This window comes from Drosophila teissieri, chromosome 3L, assembly GCF_016746235.2.
Source record: "Drosophila teissieri strain GT53w chromosome 3L, Prin_Dtei_1.1, whole genome shotgun sequence".
Classification (NCBI taxonomy): domain Eukaryota; kingdom Metazoa; phylum Arthropoda; class Insecta; order Diptera; family Drosophilidae; genus Drosophila; species Drosophila teissieri.
Window position 1 is genome coordinate 10144107 of NC_053031.1, and position 14884 is coordinate 10158990.

General features: G+C 39.0%; 5 protein-coding genes across 7 annotated transcripts in view; 4 read left to right on the forward strand and 1 right to left on the reverse strand.

The window, feature by feature from the left end:
* Positions 1 to 152: 152 nt before the first annotated feature.
* LOC122617092 (nuclear envelope phosphatase-regulatory subunit 1 homolog) lies at positions 153 to 1697 on the forward strand. 3 transcript variants are annotated; one of them, XR_006325937.1, is made up of 5 exons: positions 153 to 329; positions 428 to 499; positions 562 to 708; positions 1275 to 1523; positions 1583 to 1697. XR_006325937.1 is itself a non-coding variant. In XM_043792785.1 (4 exons), exons 1-4 carry the CDS (start codon positions 308 to 310, stop codon positions 1427 to 1429), a joined length of 396 nt encoding a protein of 131 aa, XP_043648720.1. In that variant the 5' UTR covers positions 154 to 307; the 3' UTR covers positions 1430 to 1622. The 3 variants fall into 3 exon arrangements, 2 of the variants coding, with proteins under 2 accessions (XP_043648720.1, XP_043648721.1); XM_043792785.1 differs by having other exon boundaries at positions 154 to 329; positions 1275 to 1622; XM_043792786.1 differs by having other exon boundaries at positions 156 to 329; positions 574 to 708; positions 1275 to 1622.
* Positions 1698 to 1768: 71 nt separating this feature from the next.
* On the forward strand, positions 1769 to 2205 carry LOC122617093. The gene is made up of 2 exons (XM_043792787.1): positions 1769 to 1917; positions 1981 to 2205. Exons 1-2 carry the CDS (start codon positions 1860 to 1862, stop codon positions 2115 to 2117), a joined length of 195 nt encoding a protein of 64 aa, XP_043648722.1. The 5' UTR covers positions 1769 to 1859; the 3' UTR covers positions 2118 to 2205.
* Positions 2206 to 2394: 189 nt separating this feature from the next.
* The window catches only part of LOC122616844 (CYFIP-related Rac1 interactor B), a 28728-nt gene continuing 16238 nt past the window's right edge, over positions 2395 to 14884 (reverse strand). Inside the window, exons 3-5 of the mRNA XM_043792418.1 lie at positions 9957 to 10220; positions 3649 to 3911; positions 2395 to 3584 (exon numbers count right to left, since the gene is read on the reverse strand). Of these exons, the coding sequence (XP_043648353.1) occupies positions 3320 to 3584; positions 3649 to 3911; positions 9957 to 10220 (792 nt within the window). The 3' untranslated portion in view covers positions 2395 to 3319. The remainder of the gene's footprint in view (positions 3585 to 3648; positions 3912 to 9956; positions 10221 to 14884) is intronic.
* LOC122616845 (splicing regulatory glutamine/lysine-rich protein 1) lies at positions 4919 to 6026 on the forward strand. Its single transcript, XM_043792419.1, has 3 exons — positions 4919 to 5032; positions 5102 to 5678; positions 5741 to 6026. The coding sequence occupies exons 1-3, from the start codon at positions 4965 to 4967 to the stop codon at positions 5912 to 5914; spliced, it is 819 nt and encodes a 272-aa protein (XP_043648354.1). The 5' UTR covers positions 4919 to 4964; the 3' UTR covers positions 5915 to 6026.
* LOC122616843 lies at positions 6324 to 7659 on the forward strand. The gene is made up of 2 exons (XM_043792417.1): positions 6324 to 6627; positions 6693 to 7659. Exons 1-2 carry the CDS (start codon positions 6580 to 6582, stop codon positions 7359 to 7361), a joined length of 717 nt encoding a protein of 238 aa, XP_043648352.1. The 5' UTR covers positions 6324 to 6579; the 3' UTR covers positions 7362 to 7659.

Here is a 14884-nt window from a genome sequence, read left to right on the forward strand (position 1 = left end):
TTATTATAAAAATTATAATATTTTTGTTTCTCAATTCCTAAATATAATACCGTACTTAAATTAGATTCAAAATCATTTTGCACTGGAAGGAGGTAATCCCCTCTATGGTACGCCCTGGCGTTTCAGTGTTGAGTAACGCGCCTCGCTCTCAGTGCTGTCAAACGTGGAATATCATCAAAAACATAAGAAAAAGGAAAGAAAGCTATGAGAACCTCATCAAATAATAATAACAATAAATACAATACTATTTAAACTGGACAAATTCAATCGCATCAAGACGGCCACGAGCTTTGAGGAAATAGCTGCAATGGAACCGTCAGCCTGCGAAGGTAACGCACCGGCAAAAGCAAACCAACCGGAAAACGCGCAAGCCACTGACTATGTTTACCAACCATAACTGGGTTTGTTTTCCTCGCTTCTCCTGCAGATCTCAAGGCCTTCGAGCGGCGCCTCACCGAAGTGGTTTCATCGTACCGTCCCTCGACGTTCCGCTGGCGCAGTAAGTTGAATCCGGATGATGGGAACACAAGGGGAACAGTGTACGGCCCGTAATAACCGTAGAACTTCTTGCAGTTGTCCTCTCCGCCATGTCCATGTGCACCGCCATCAGCGCCTGGTACTGGCTACGCGATCCGCGCACCACCGTCGTACCGCTAACGGAGTCCCTCTGGATCCATCCCATCTTCACAGTCGCCACCCTGACATTGAGTAAGAATCGGGGCAGGCACTACTGTACTCCGTGCATAGGTCACTTTATGTAGTCAAAGGCGGCGGCCATTGAACCTTAGACTTGCTGTCTATTATATAGGATAGTTTAGATTCCATTTTAGAATTGACTTTTACCAGTACTTAATCACATATTCATATCATAAAGCAAGTAGATATATATTTTGAGATATTCGGTTTTTTTTTTAAATTATTTAAAAATTTAAGAAAACTGGCAGAATCTTTGATATCCAACTTTTTAAATATTAATTGTAAGTAAAAATCCCTTATATAAACTTGGCTTTCCGCTTTGGAATATAAATGATGACATGGCAAACTTTATACATTCTTCACATTTTAGCTAAATATGATTTCCTTTAAACTTATCGTAGCTCTTTTTGCTTTCTCGAATTGGAGTAGACCTAATACCCTTACTTAGTTGTTATTTTACCATATCGCCGCAATATTGATAGACCAACTGATTAAGAACACTTCCATTTAACTTAATCTAATCTGTTTTAGATTCAAACTGAATAACTGATATTGTAAACCTTTTACTTACTCTCCAGTCGTCCTCTTCATCCTGGGCATACAGAAACTAGTCATAGCGCCGCAAATCATTACGTCGAGAACGCGAACGGTACTGGGAGACTTTAATATGAGCTGTGACGACACGGGGAAGCTGATACTCAAGCCGCGCCAGAGTAACAACAACAGCACATGAGCACCGGCCAGCTTCCAGGACATTTATTTAGTTAATTGCTAGTTCCCTTCTACTTTTCTTTTTGCCTATATGTTGAATCGGACACCCACGCTTTGTAAGCGTTATTTTAAAGTACCTATAATTTCCCTCCCCCTTACTTTTGTTTAATTATAGAAGCTCCATTGTACAAAAAAACAAAAAGAGAAGAAATCAATTGTTAAGCTTTATGTGTTTCGTTAATGGCGTTACCCATCGCTGCCAAATACACCAAGCGACATTTCAATATCAATTCATTTGTAGCTAATGAGGTGCTCCAAGATTGTGCAACGACAAGTGTTTTTGTGAATTTAGAGCGGTTTCCAGAAAGCCGCGTTCTGTATAAATAGGCAGTGTGAGCAGCTCCAAGGCATCAGAAGCAACCAAGCCATCTGTACATCAAGTCAGCTTTACCATGAAGTTCCTACTCGTCTGCACTCTCATCCTGGGCCTCGCCTTCTTCATGGCCTCTGGCAAGGATTTCAATTGGTAACCCTTGGCATCAGCTCTACTTAACTGCTTCCCATTCATTTTAGCTCTTCCCCAACTTAACGATAATGAGGCACCACTGGTTGGCGATGGCCACCACCACCACCCGGTGGTCCGCAGCGTTCACCTCGCCGATGACGTGCAGGCTCCGCACAAGCACGATGACGTCGCCTGCTGCGGCTAGACTTCGCCATGTGGTGTAAGGCGTGACGGCAACTTCATCGATCTTTAACCGCCTTTAAATTTTAATAAAGAGCAATATTGAACAAAAATATGAACAACTATTTTCATTTTCAAGTATGTTCGCTTTTGAAGGACTTTACATCTATTTTAAACAGGTCGTTCAAGTACAGAACAAAGGTTCAGCCAATTTTGAAATGATTAAATTATAAGCACCTTAAATATATTATTTTATACTCTACATTTTTAAATTCGCCCCATGTAGACAAACATTTGTGTGGTTGATTTTGCGTGATATTTATTTTGATTCAGCATTCTCTATAGTTTTTTCTTCACTTTCTTCTCGCTCTTATCGCATATATAAATCTTTATTTAGTTTGTGTGAATTTTCATTGTTCTTTAATTTTTTTGTTTTTGGTACAAATTGTATGCGTTAAGTTTTGCCATTTTATTAATCCTTTATTTCTATTTGTAAATCTTAAAAATTATTATTATTGCGCAGCTCAAGTTTATCCTGTTGTAGATTTGTTTAAATACGTTTATCAAAGTTGACGGCGTGAAAATATATAAATGCATCCGCTTTCTAGCTTGTGGTTCAGTTGTGTTTAGGCATTTTAGGTCGTACAATTCGTTTGTTCTAATAATCAATTAGTTTATGCATTCTTTAGATTCTTACACCTCGCGTTCTACACATTGTCATGTACAAAAAAATACTCTAGATTTGATTTAAAAGATTTGATTTATATTTATAATCTCTGCATTAGTGGAATTTAGGATTTATCTCTTACATTTCTCCCCAACTATCAGTTTAAACTTTGCGCTAATTTGTTTTTAGGTTAATTGGGTTCCTTGCATTACTTAAAATTAGGGCTAGATTATCAACTAAAATATTGTTGCTGCTGATATATAGGCGTCCCCACTTTTGTCCGACTTCTGCGCTACGTTACGTGGTGGCGGCTGGAGTCGAAAACAGTTCTAAAACAGAAACAAATGCTGGAAATGCACACAGGGTAAAAATAAAACTAGAGGCTGCCTCCTGCTAGCACAACACTCGCTCACAATTTTTTTTACAAATAATACAGAAGCCTACTAATTACATAAATAAAGTAAAAACCATTTAAATCGATACGCATACACATACACATAGAAATTAACGTTAATGAACTCTCCGCCCACACGGCCCACGCCCATCGATCCCCTCCGATATTATGCGGCCAACAAACGCTGTATGTTCTTCGGCGTGTTCTCCCCATTCAAGTGCTTCGTCGTGTATCGCAGGGCATTCAGCAGCGGCTCCGCCTTGATGGCCGGTTGCGCCTGCAGCAGTCGCACGCACCCCTTCACGTCCACGTGGGCACCGCGCACGAAGGCGCCCTCCGGATGCACATGGTCGTAGAGGATCACCAGGCCGACCATCACGCGCAGCACCAGCATTTTCGTGTCCTCACGCTCGATCTGTTGCAGGAGTTTTCTGAAATGCATAGCGCATCGATTAGTATACTTATTGTCCCTGTGAGAGATTCATTTAAACTCACGGATTTTCCAGCATGCGCAGGCACACCTTGGCCATGGTGCCCAGCGTTTCCGTCGTGTTCTGGACATCGTCGGCATTGTCGTTGACGAACTTTGAGGTCGCCTCGCTCAGCACCTTGAGCATGGGCGTGGCGTGGGCGTAGAACAGGGACATCCGGTTGGCCAGCTCCGTGCTGACCAGCATGTTCTCCGTGGAGTCCACACGCTGTCGGCTGACGATGCGTCTGTAGTAGCTGAAATCATTCTGTATGGCGGGGGTTTTCATCTGCAAAATAGAAATCATAAATACCAGGTGTACAAGTATGGAATGTCGGTTCGAACATATAGATGTCTCCCAAACGTAAATATTTATCGATTGTCTTAAAACTTTGACCTTGTGAAGTGTCAACCTTGACTGTCGAACCACCATAGTTTTGCGCCAATCGAGCGTCATTATCGTTTACTCTCAGTGCAGTCAACATGTCGAGTTTCGTGCCGAATAAAGAGCAAACGCGGACAGTGTTAATTTTCTGTTTTCATTTGAAGAAAACAGCAGCGGAATCGCATCGTATCGTTACTGGCGATGAAAAATGGATCTTTTTTGTTAATCCTAAACGTAAAAAATCATACGTTGATCCTGGACAACCGGCCACATCGACTGCTCGACCGAATCGCTTTGGCAAGAAGACGATGCTCTGTGTTTGGTGGGATCAGAGCGGTGTCATCTACTATGAGCTCTTGAAACCCGGCGCAACGGTGAATACGGCACGCTACCAACAACAATTGATCAATTTGAACCGTGCGCTTCAGAGAAAACGACCGGAATATCAAAAAAGACAACACAAGGTCATTTTTCTCCATGACAACGCTCCATCACATACGGCAAGAGCGGTTCGCGACACGTTGGAAACACTCAATTGGGAAGTGCTTCCGCATGCGGCTTACTCACCAGACCTGGCCCCATCCGATTACCACCTATTCGCTTCGATGGGACACGCACTTGCTGAGCAGCGCTTCGATTCTTACGAAAGTGTGAAAAAATGGCTCGATGGATGGTTCGCCGCAAAAGACGATGAGTTCTACTGGCGTGGAATCCACAAATTGCCCGAGAGATGGGAAAAATGTGTAGCTAGCGACGGCAAATACTTTGAATAAATGATTTTTTCTTTTTCCACAAAATTTAACGTGTTTTTTAATTTAAAAAAAACGACATTTCATACTTGTACACCTGGTAATGCATAAATTCATCTCTTTAAATATGGTTTTATATATCTAGAACATGAACAAGTAATTTTTGAAAACAGATGAGATCTGGGTTCCGGTTGAAACATCCTTCAGAATGAGCAAGCAAAACAGTACGGGTTTTAGGAGCATACTCAAAAATATTTACAAACGAGAAATGCGAGGGTAAATTGCAATTTAATTTCATTAGTTTTCTAAACAACTTTTTGAGATGTTGATCCGCACCGCTCGCAGGAACAGGAAGCAGAGCTATGACATGGAGGATACAGAATCGCAAAAGCTGGAAAAGAAACCTAGTGCTGAGCGCAAAGAGGATCGCAAGGAGCGTAGGAAGGAGCAGGAAATGGAACGCAAACGGGAAGTGGAACGGCGAAAGGAACTCGCTCGGGAGAAGGAGCAGGAAAAGCAGCTGGAGAAGCAGAATCAGCAGAAGTGGCACAAGGAACTGGAGAAGGAGCGTCAGCGCGAGAAGGAATTGCAGCGAGATCAACGGAGGCAGGAGCCCACGTCCACGTCCACGTCCACTTCCTCCAGAAGGGTAAATGCCGAAGTCACCAAGTTCGACGAGGAATTCGAGCGGGACCTTGAGAAGTTGGAGCGCAGCATTTGCCAGCTGGATTTCCGCTCCAAAACCATGGCCACCATGTGGATGGACAAGCTGCGCCAACCACCTCAAAGTGCAGCCGAAACCAGGTCTAGGAACGTAATAGCAGCCCACCTGCTCAAGTGCAGTGGCGATAGTATATTCAAGAAGGAGCCCTTCAACCATCCACCGCCACCACAGAACTTGACCACCATACGGGAAAAGATGGTGCGTTGAAGGGAAATGGTTACTGAAATCATTAATTTGTAATATTTTATTCCTCGTTTCAGTTCTTAACACGCGATAGTACGTGCCACGGAATGCCCATATCCAAGCAGAAGGAACCCAGCGCCAATCTAACCCAATTGTTTAGCGATTCATACGATGGCGGCGAGTTCCTCAGCCAGCTTCCTGTGCCACGTGATGGGGCATTCTTTATCTATCACATGCAACCAAATTTTTAAAAGTGAACTGGGTTTTTAGGAGGCAAGCCAGCTAAATTCAATTTGTATTTTTTATACCAAATGTAGGTCTACATTGATACTCTAATAGCAAATAAAGCAAGCTCGAAAGGTTTCCAAGTTTCTGATTGAAGTTGAGCCATATTTTTAGGTAAGATGTTCAAGGAAACTTATCCTTATAGAAAGCTCCTTTACCCACAAGATCATAAGGCATTCAGCTTTGGTATCTAACTATCGCTTGCGTTCAACACTCGCTCTTGTTAACCTCTAATTACGTTTGACTTCAAAATCTAATTACTAATTACGCGGTACGTGACACCGCAATTTGCCTGCCGCCCGTGTTGCCAATGCTGCTGCTTCCAAACGGTTTTCCACTTCGGGCCAGGCCCAAAACAACGATGCCGCACTTAAGCTGTCAGGGCTGCAACAAAAACGTGCGTGAGAAAATAATAGAAAAATACAAACTCTACAGAAACGCCGCCGCTAAATTTTTGAGTCAGGTAAAGTCGGCTTGCTCATCCAATCACCTTGACAGAGGCGCTGCAAACGAACAGCATGCACTACTATACATTACTACACTACGTATACTATATGTGCTTTTCCAGAGAGACTGTTGTGAAACCTCATATAAATACGTTATTAGCATAAATCGTTCTGAACAGTCAGAAATGAAGCCGCAAACAGGACGGATCGTGAGGAGCAGTTCGCCGAGCTGGGTGAGTGTTTCTCTAGTTTGCCATTTGACACCCGAGATGATTAATCTATTAATGATTACTTTCAGCTATTTGCATTGATGCCCCTGATGATCGATGCAGTTTGCGGGAGAGCTCAGTATGCATCACCTTATGGCAATGCTTATGCAATTAGCACATCCAACTACGCCCCATCCAACTACGCCAATCCAGATGTGCAATCGCTATGGTCGGGTCCTCCCATCATTGTGAATGATAATCAGTTTGGTGCCCAGGAACAGCAGCAGTATCCAAAAAGTAATGTATATTATGGCGGTGCACCTTCCACCTACAGACAACCATATCCAAATTGGAGGAGCGAGCAGCCAACACGTGCTCCCAATCACAACTACAACAATGTGCCGGGCTACTTTTACTATCAACAACAGGAGACTACACCCTCAACACCACTGCGATACCCCCAATCTATACCACCGCAGCTCCAGCCATATCCGCAAAGAAATCCGGAATTGGATACCAGCGATTCGCGGCGCGAGGAGGAGGAGCAAGTGGTGCGAATTGGCGGCAGTCGCTCCCTGGCCACAAATAACTATCAAAATACGTACAATAATAACGAGAATTTCTATGAGCCCGCCCAGCCCTGGAGGCGTCGTGATATTCAGGCCAAATATGCCCAACATTTCGCCGAATATTTGCGTAAATATCCCAGACGCCTGCAGCCAGTATACAGCACCAGCGAAGATTTCGATGAGAAGTAAGGCGTACACCCAGCATTTTACCCTGCGCAAATAGCAAAACCAAATTGAATAAATCCCCTCAAGAGCCATTAGGCTTTTCGTTGAAAGCGTGCCAAGAAAACAATTTTTGCCCTCTGCTCGGAACAGATCAATTGCATCCGATGAAGATAAAGATGCAGCTGCTGCAGAGTCAACATCCACATACAGTAAATATTGGTTTAGCCCTTTAAAAGGCAGGAAAAAGTTATTGTATGTCAAGTAACTATGCATAGATAGTTCCCTAAGAGATTCACAACAATAAAAGTTTGTTACAAAAATTATTATACTATTTTTGGATTTTTCTAAAAGAGAAATACGCATATTTGGAACCAAGATGTGTGTTCTTGGTATTGCGTTAAACTTTTAAGAGCAGTTATCTTGGTTAAAGGAGCAATAAAGCCAAGTTTATTGTGTTCCCCTAACCAATGTACACCGTACTCCATACAAGTATCTTTCAAGCCCACAGATTTTTCGCAATAAACTCGACATTAAAACGCAGCCAGTTACAAGCAAAGTCAATAAATTGTGCTGCATACTTTGGGGCGCACTTGGAAACTGGCAGCAACAAAGGCGCAGAAACAATGCTGCTCTTCATCGAGGAGCGGAAGTAGCAGTTAGTTGGGTAAGCACGTTTGGGCTATATAGTAGATATGTACATATATCCGTGTATATGCGCAACTTTTGTATGGGAAAATCTGTGAGAGCGCCGGGCGGCTGACACTTTGAGCACACAATGAACGTGCAGTTTGCAGCGTTTAACATCATCATCATCATCATCATCAGCGCCATTATCATTACCATTATCGTCGGGAGCAGAAAGTTGCAGGCAGACACACCAGACATCAGAGACTAGAAGCCGACGATGGCGATGACTTCGCCATCCCTACCTCCACTTCATTGTCCCCGATTGTCCTAGTCATATGGTGTATATATAGTACAATGCTCCAGTGTGCTCCCCAATCGATTTGATGAAAGTTTCGCCAAACGGAAGCGAGCCATGGGAAATGCGCCATTCACAGGGATTTGCCATTAAACAAATCGATTTTGTTTGGCTCCGGACAATCAACTTGCACCACATCCAACTGCCACAGAAACTGCCGTGGCTCTGGGCAATGTTTTAACCCAGTGCGGATACGTTTGTTTGCCAGAAATATGGCCTTTGTCAGGGGCAAATACTTCACTCAGGTTGGGCAAAGTAATTTAATGTTTGAATTTCATTCAAAACACATCGATTTTGTGGGTATTCTTGAAGAGTTTATGTCTGGCAAATAATCAGGAGATTTATTGCATTTATTGTAATGAGCAATTAAAAATAATGAAGACCATTTCATGCCTTTAAAAATTTGGTAACGGAATAATAATATTAGAAAAATGCTAAACAAATATTAAAGCTCAACGTCCGATTTTAAACTTTTTTTAAAAAGTGCAGTATAGCTTATGTTTCTTATGTTTAAATAATCACTTACTAAATATTCATTTATTAAATTCAAAATAAACCATTTGCTTTTTGTTTCTTGCTTTCCTTAAAAATCTTTCTAAATCTCAGTTTTGTTTTATACCTGAGGTGTTCTATTTTGATGACCAGCACTGTCTGGCCACCGGAGCGGACATTATACACTTTACAACTTCATCCGGCCATCGGTCGTTCGTCGTGGGCCATTTGGCTTGCGTGTGCGTAAGTGCCAGCGATGCTCCACTGTGGCCCCCAATGAATGTGCACGGATGGCCCGAAAGATTTTTCATCAATGGGCCGCAGCACGCGCCCATCTTGGCCATCCAACCATCCAGTCAGTCATTCAGTCAGTCAGTCAGTCAGCCAAACATTCAGTTAGTCAAGCAAACATTCAGTTAGTCAAGCAAACAGGCAGTGGTGGTCGGTGGGCAAAAAAGTCAGTCAATTAAAAATGCAACCACGCGCACAATGAGCTGGCAGTCGGCAGTGGGACTTGGTTTGGCTTCATTTGACTCGGCTTTTAGATATCGCTTTGCTTTGGCTCGCCTGTCGACAGCGCCCACATAAGGCAAACAAACAGACAAACTGGCAAACAGACAAACTGGCAGTGAAGAAGACTGAATTTAACCCACTAACATTTTTGCAGACAGGCGGAGATAAAATGAATTAAGCCTTAATGAGACGTTGTAAACATATGCATCTCTTTGCATTTTGTGGTATGTGCAAAAGTGTCAAGAACTTCCAGTTTGCTTGCAAACATTACTAATCTCTTAATTCATTAGTTAACCTAACACAAGCTAACTTTATTTAAGATTTGATGCCATTTTAAACGCTCTGTTAGTTCAAATTGAAATACTAAATGATTTTGATTCAGTGTAAAGTGCTTACTTCTAACTGAAGAGACGCCTCAATCAGTTTCATATTTAATTCATTTAATAACCCACTATTTTCCCCTAATGTTGCGCTGTCAAACGCAAACAATGTCATGTTGTCAGTGCCCGGTTTTCCCACCCACCAGCCATTAATGGGTTAACGAGGTGGGCGTCGCACAGCCAAATATGGACTACGGAGCTTGTAACACCCAGCTGTCAAAGCAACGCAACGCAACTCACTCACTCACTCACCTTGTACTCATCGAACTTCAGCACGAACTCCAAGATCTCGGCCAGCTGCTTGACCAGCGCCTGCTGGGTCTCCAGATGCTGTGTCGGATTCAGCTTGCCGCCCACCAGCTGGCCCAGCAGCTTGGGCACAATCTTGTCCAGCTCCATGGAGTGCTCGTAGCAGCGCTTCAGCTTGTTCACCAGCGGCAGCACCGCCGCCCAGGCCTTGGCGGTCACCTCCGGCGAGGGATCGGCGATGGCTTCCCGGATCTCCTTGCCGGCACCCTGTAAATGAAAGAGGAATATCGTCAGTCAATACATTCGACCAGAAGAAGGACATAATGCGAGTTTGGCATGCGAGCCTTAGACTTGGAACCTTTGTACACTCAAAAACTTTGCTTAAGACCTTTACAATTCCTAACTATGTATATACTAAGGTTCTATGTTCTAAAGTTATACCTTTGACTAATAGATTAAAGTGTGCAAATAGTTCTTATAAATGCTTAAATATTTCAAGTTACAGTTTTAGTTTGCAGTGCACTATTACTACGCCTGCTGACCACATTTCATGCATTTGTTTTATAACAATCAGCGCACTGCGTGCCAAGCCATTGTGGCCAGCTAGTTTTCATCGAGGAGGAAAACTGAGCTCAAAGAAGCTGGGTCTGCAAAAATCGAATTTTTGAAATTTGAAAGGTGGAATCGTTTGACCATCGTTTGACCATGTTTGACCACCAATTACTTTTTTTTGACCACGTCCAGTTTTCAAGATATGAAATTTCGAAAATTTTCGAAAATTTTCGAACTTCAAAAAGTTGACTTTTTTTTTTTTAAATCGCAATAACTTCGTTTGACCACGTTTGACCACCCTTTAGAATTTTGAAAAAACTTTTAGTTTAGAAAATATAAGCACTTAAGGAATTAGGCATTTTCCATACCTCAAAACTAAATATTTTCAAACTTTTTTTTTTTTAATCGAAATAACATCGTTTGACCACGTTTGACCACCCTTTAGAATTTTGAAAAAACTTTTAGTTTAGAAAATATAAGCACTTAAGGTATTCAGCATTTTCCATACCTCAAAACTGAATATTTTGAAACAAAATCGTTTGACCATCCTTTAAAAATGCTTTTTATCGTTTGACCACCCTTTAAAAATTCATTTTTTCGTTTGCCCACCCTTAAAAAAAATATTTTCGTTTGCCCACCTCTTAAAACTAAATATTTTCAAAAAAAAAGGTTTGACCATCCTTCAAAAATGCTTTTTATCGTTTGACCACCCTTTAAAAATTCATTTTTTCGTTTGCCCACCCTTAAAAAAAAATATTTTCGTTTGCCCACCTCTTAAAACTAAATATTTTCAAAAAAAAAGGTTTGACCATCCTTCAAAAATGCTTTTTATCGTTTGACCACCCTTTAAAAATTCATTTTTTCGTTTGCCCACCCTTAAAAAAAAATATTTTCGTTTGCCCACCTCTTAAAACTAAATATTTTCAAAAAAAAAGGTTTGACCATCCTTCAAAAATGCTTTTTATCGTTTGACCACCCTTTAAAAATTCATTTTTTCGTTTGCCCACCCTTAAAAAAAAATATTTTCGTTTGCCCACCTCTTAAAACTAAATATTTTCAAAAAAAAAGGTTTGACCATCCTTCAAAAATGCTTTTTATCGTTTGACCACCCTTTAAAAATTCATTTTTTCGATTGCCCACCCTTAAAAAAAAATATTTTCGTTTGCCCACCTCTTAAAACTAAATATTTTCAAAAAAAAAGGTTTGACCATCCTTCAAAAATGCTTTTTATCGTTTGACCACCCTTTAAAAATTCATTTTTTCGTTTGCCCACCCTTAAAAAAAAATATTTTCGTTTGCCCACCTCTTAAAACTAAATATTTTCAAAAAAAAAGGTTTGACCATCCTTCAAAAATGCTTTTTATCGTTTGACCACCCTTTAAAAATTCATTTTTTCGTTTGCCCACCCTTAAAAAAAAATATTTTCGTTTGCCCACCTCTTAAAACTAAATATTTTCAAAAAAAAAAGGTTTGACCATCCTTCAAAAATGCTTTTTATCGTTTGACCACCCTTTAAAAATTCATTTTTTCGTTTGCCCACCCTTAAAAAAAAATATTTTCGTTTGCCCACCTCTTAAAACTAAATATTTTCAAAAAAAAAGGTTTGACCATCCTTCAAAAATGCTTTTTATCGTTTGACCACCTTTTAAAAATTCATTTTTTCGTTTGCCCACCCTTAAAAAAAATATTTTCGTTTGCCCACCTCTTAAAACTAAATATTTTCAAACAAAATCGTTTGACCACCCTTAAAAAAAAATAATATATTTATATATATAAATAATATAATATATAATATATATAACAATATAAATATATTTGGATTTTATCGTTTAAACACCTCTTAAAACTAAATATCTGCAATTAAAAATTACTTTCAGTAAGTTGTGGCGCCAATTCACACGCACACGTGTTACTTGCCGCATTGACAATGCATACATACGTACATATTACAAAAACAATGTTGTGTATTCTGCTTATTCTTCACTAGTTCCTTATGCTGAGCAACAACAATTTCATATGCTTAACAGTTAATTTGCTGTTCGACTGAAAAGCTACATAGCTAGAAATTAGTCGTACGTTTCGTTGCTAGCAAATTGGTTCATATACATACAACCCAGAAACCAATGTATTATATAAAAGAAAACAAAAAACAAATATGTGTTTGCTTTACCATATTATTATCCAACCTAATTTGGAGTTTTCATAAGCATTAAAATTATGTATTTTCATTTTTTATTCAATTTGATTTTTTCAGTGCAGATAGCAGAACCGATAATGTGTATGTGTGTTTTATTTATATGCATATGTTGGTTATATGCAAAGACACCTCCGGTCTTTGGTCGTTTCTTGGGAGTAAGAAAGAGAAAGAGAGATTTCCAAAATTAATTATTTTTAAGAAACAATTAATAAATAGAATAATTTTTAGAGGTGGGGAAAAAACAATTTTTAAAGTGTGGTCAAACGATAAAAAGCATTTTTGAAGGATGGTCAAACCTTTTTTTTTGAAAATATTTAGTTTTAAGAGGTGGGCAAACGAAAATATTTTTTTTTAAGGGTGGGCAAACGAAAAAATGAATTTTTAAAGGGTGGTCAAACGATAAAAAGCATTTTTGAAGGATGGTCAAACCTTTTTTTTTGAAAATATTTAGTTTTAAGAGGTGGGCAAACGAAAATATTTTTTTTTAAGGGTGGGCAAACGAAAAAATGAATTTTTAAAGGGTGGTCAAACGATAAAAAGCATTTTTGAAGGATGGTCAAACCTTTTTTTTTGAAAATATTTAGTTTTAAGAGGTGGGCAAACGAAAATATTTTTTTTTAAGGGTGGGCAAACGAAAAAATGAATTTTTAAAGGGTGGTCAAACGATAAAAAGCATTTTTGAAGGATGGTCAAACCTTTTTTTTTGAAAATATTTAGTTTTAAGAGGTGGGCAAACGAAAATATTTTTTTTTAAGGGTGGGCAAACGAAAAAATGAATTTTTAAAGGATGGTCAAACGATAAAAAGCATTTTTGAAGGATGGTCAAACCTTTTTTTTTGAAAATATTTAGTTTTAAGAGGTGGGCAAACGAAAATATTTTTTTTTAAGGGTGGGCAAACGAAAAAATGAATTTTTAAAGGGTGGTCAAACGATAAAAAGCATTTTTGAAGGATGGTCAAACCTTTTTTTTTGAAAATATTTAGTTTTAAGAGGTGGGCAAACGAAAATATTTTTTTTTAAGGGTGGGCAAACGAAAAAATGAATTTTTAAAGGGTGGTCAAACGATAAAAAGCATTTTTGAAGGATGGTCAAACCTTTTTTTTTGAAAATATTTAGTTTTAAGAGGTGGGCAAACGAAAATATTTTTTTTTAAGGGTGGGCAAACGAAAAAATGAATTTTTAAAGGGTGGTCAAACGATAAAAAGCATTTTTGAAGGATGGTCAAACCTTTTTTTTTGAAAATATTTAGTTTTAAGAGGTGGGCAAACGAAAATATTTTTTTTTAAGGGTGGGCAAACGAAAAAATGAATTTTTAAAGGGTGGTCAAACGATAAAAAGCATTTTTGAAGGATGGTCAAACCTTTTTTTTTGAAAATATTTAGTTTTAAGAGGTGGGCAAACGAAAATATTTTTTTTTAAGGGTGGGCAAACGAAAAAATGAATTTTTAAAGGGTGGTCAAACGATAAAAAGCATTTTTGAAGGATGGTCAAACCTTTTTTTTTGAAAATATTTAGTTTTAAGAGGTGGGCAAACGAAAATATTTTTTTTTAAGGGTGGGCAAACGAAAAAATGAATTTTTAAAGGGTGGTCAAACGATAAAAAGCATTTTTGAAGGATGGTCAAACCTTTTTTTTTGAAAATATTTAGTTTTAAGAGGTGGGCAAACGAAAATATTTTTTTTTAAGGGTGGGCAAACGAAAAAATGAATTTTTAAAGGGTGGTCAAACGATAAAAAGCATTTTTGAAGGATGGTCAAACCTTTTTTTTTGAAAATATTTAGTTTTAAGAGGTGGGCAAACGAAAATATTTTTTTTTAAGGGTGGGCAAACGAAAAAATGAATTTTTAAAGGGTGGTCAAACGATAAAAAGCATTTTTGAAGGATGGTCAAACCTTTTTTTTTGAAAATATTTAGTTTTAAGAGGTGGGCAAACGAAAATATTTTTTTTTAAGGGTGGGCAAACGAAAAAATGAATTTTTAAAGGGTGGTCAAACGATAAAAAGCATTTTTGAAGGATGGTCAAACCTTTTTTTTTGAAAATATTTAGTTGTAAGAGGTGGGCAAACGAAAATATTTTTTTTTAAGGGTGGGCAAACGAAAAAATGAATTTTTAAAGGGTGGTCAAACGATAAAAAGCATTTTTGAAGGATGGTCAAACCTTTTTTTTTGAAAATATTTAGTT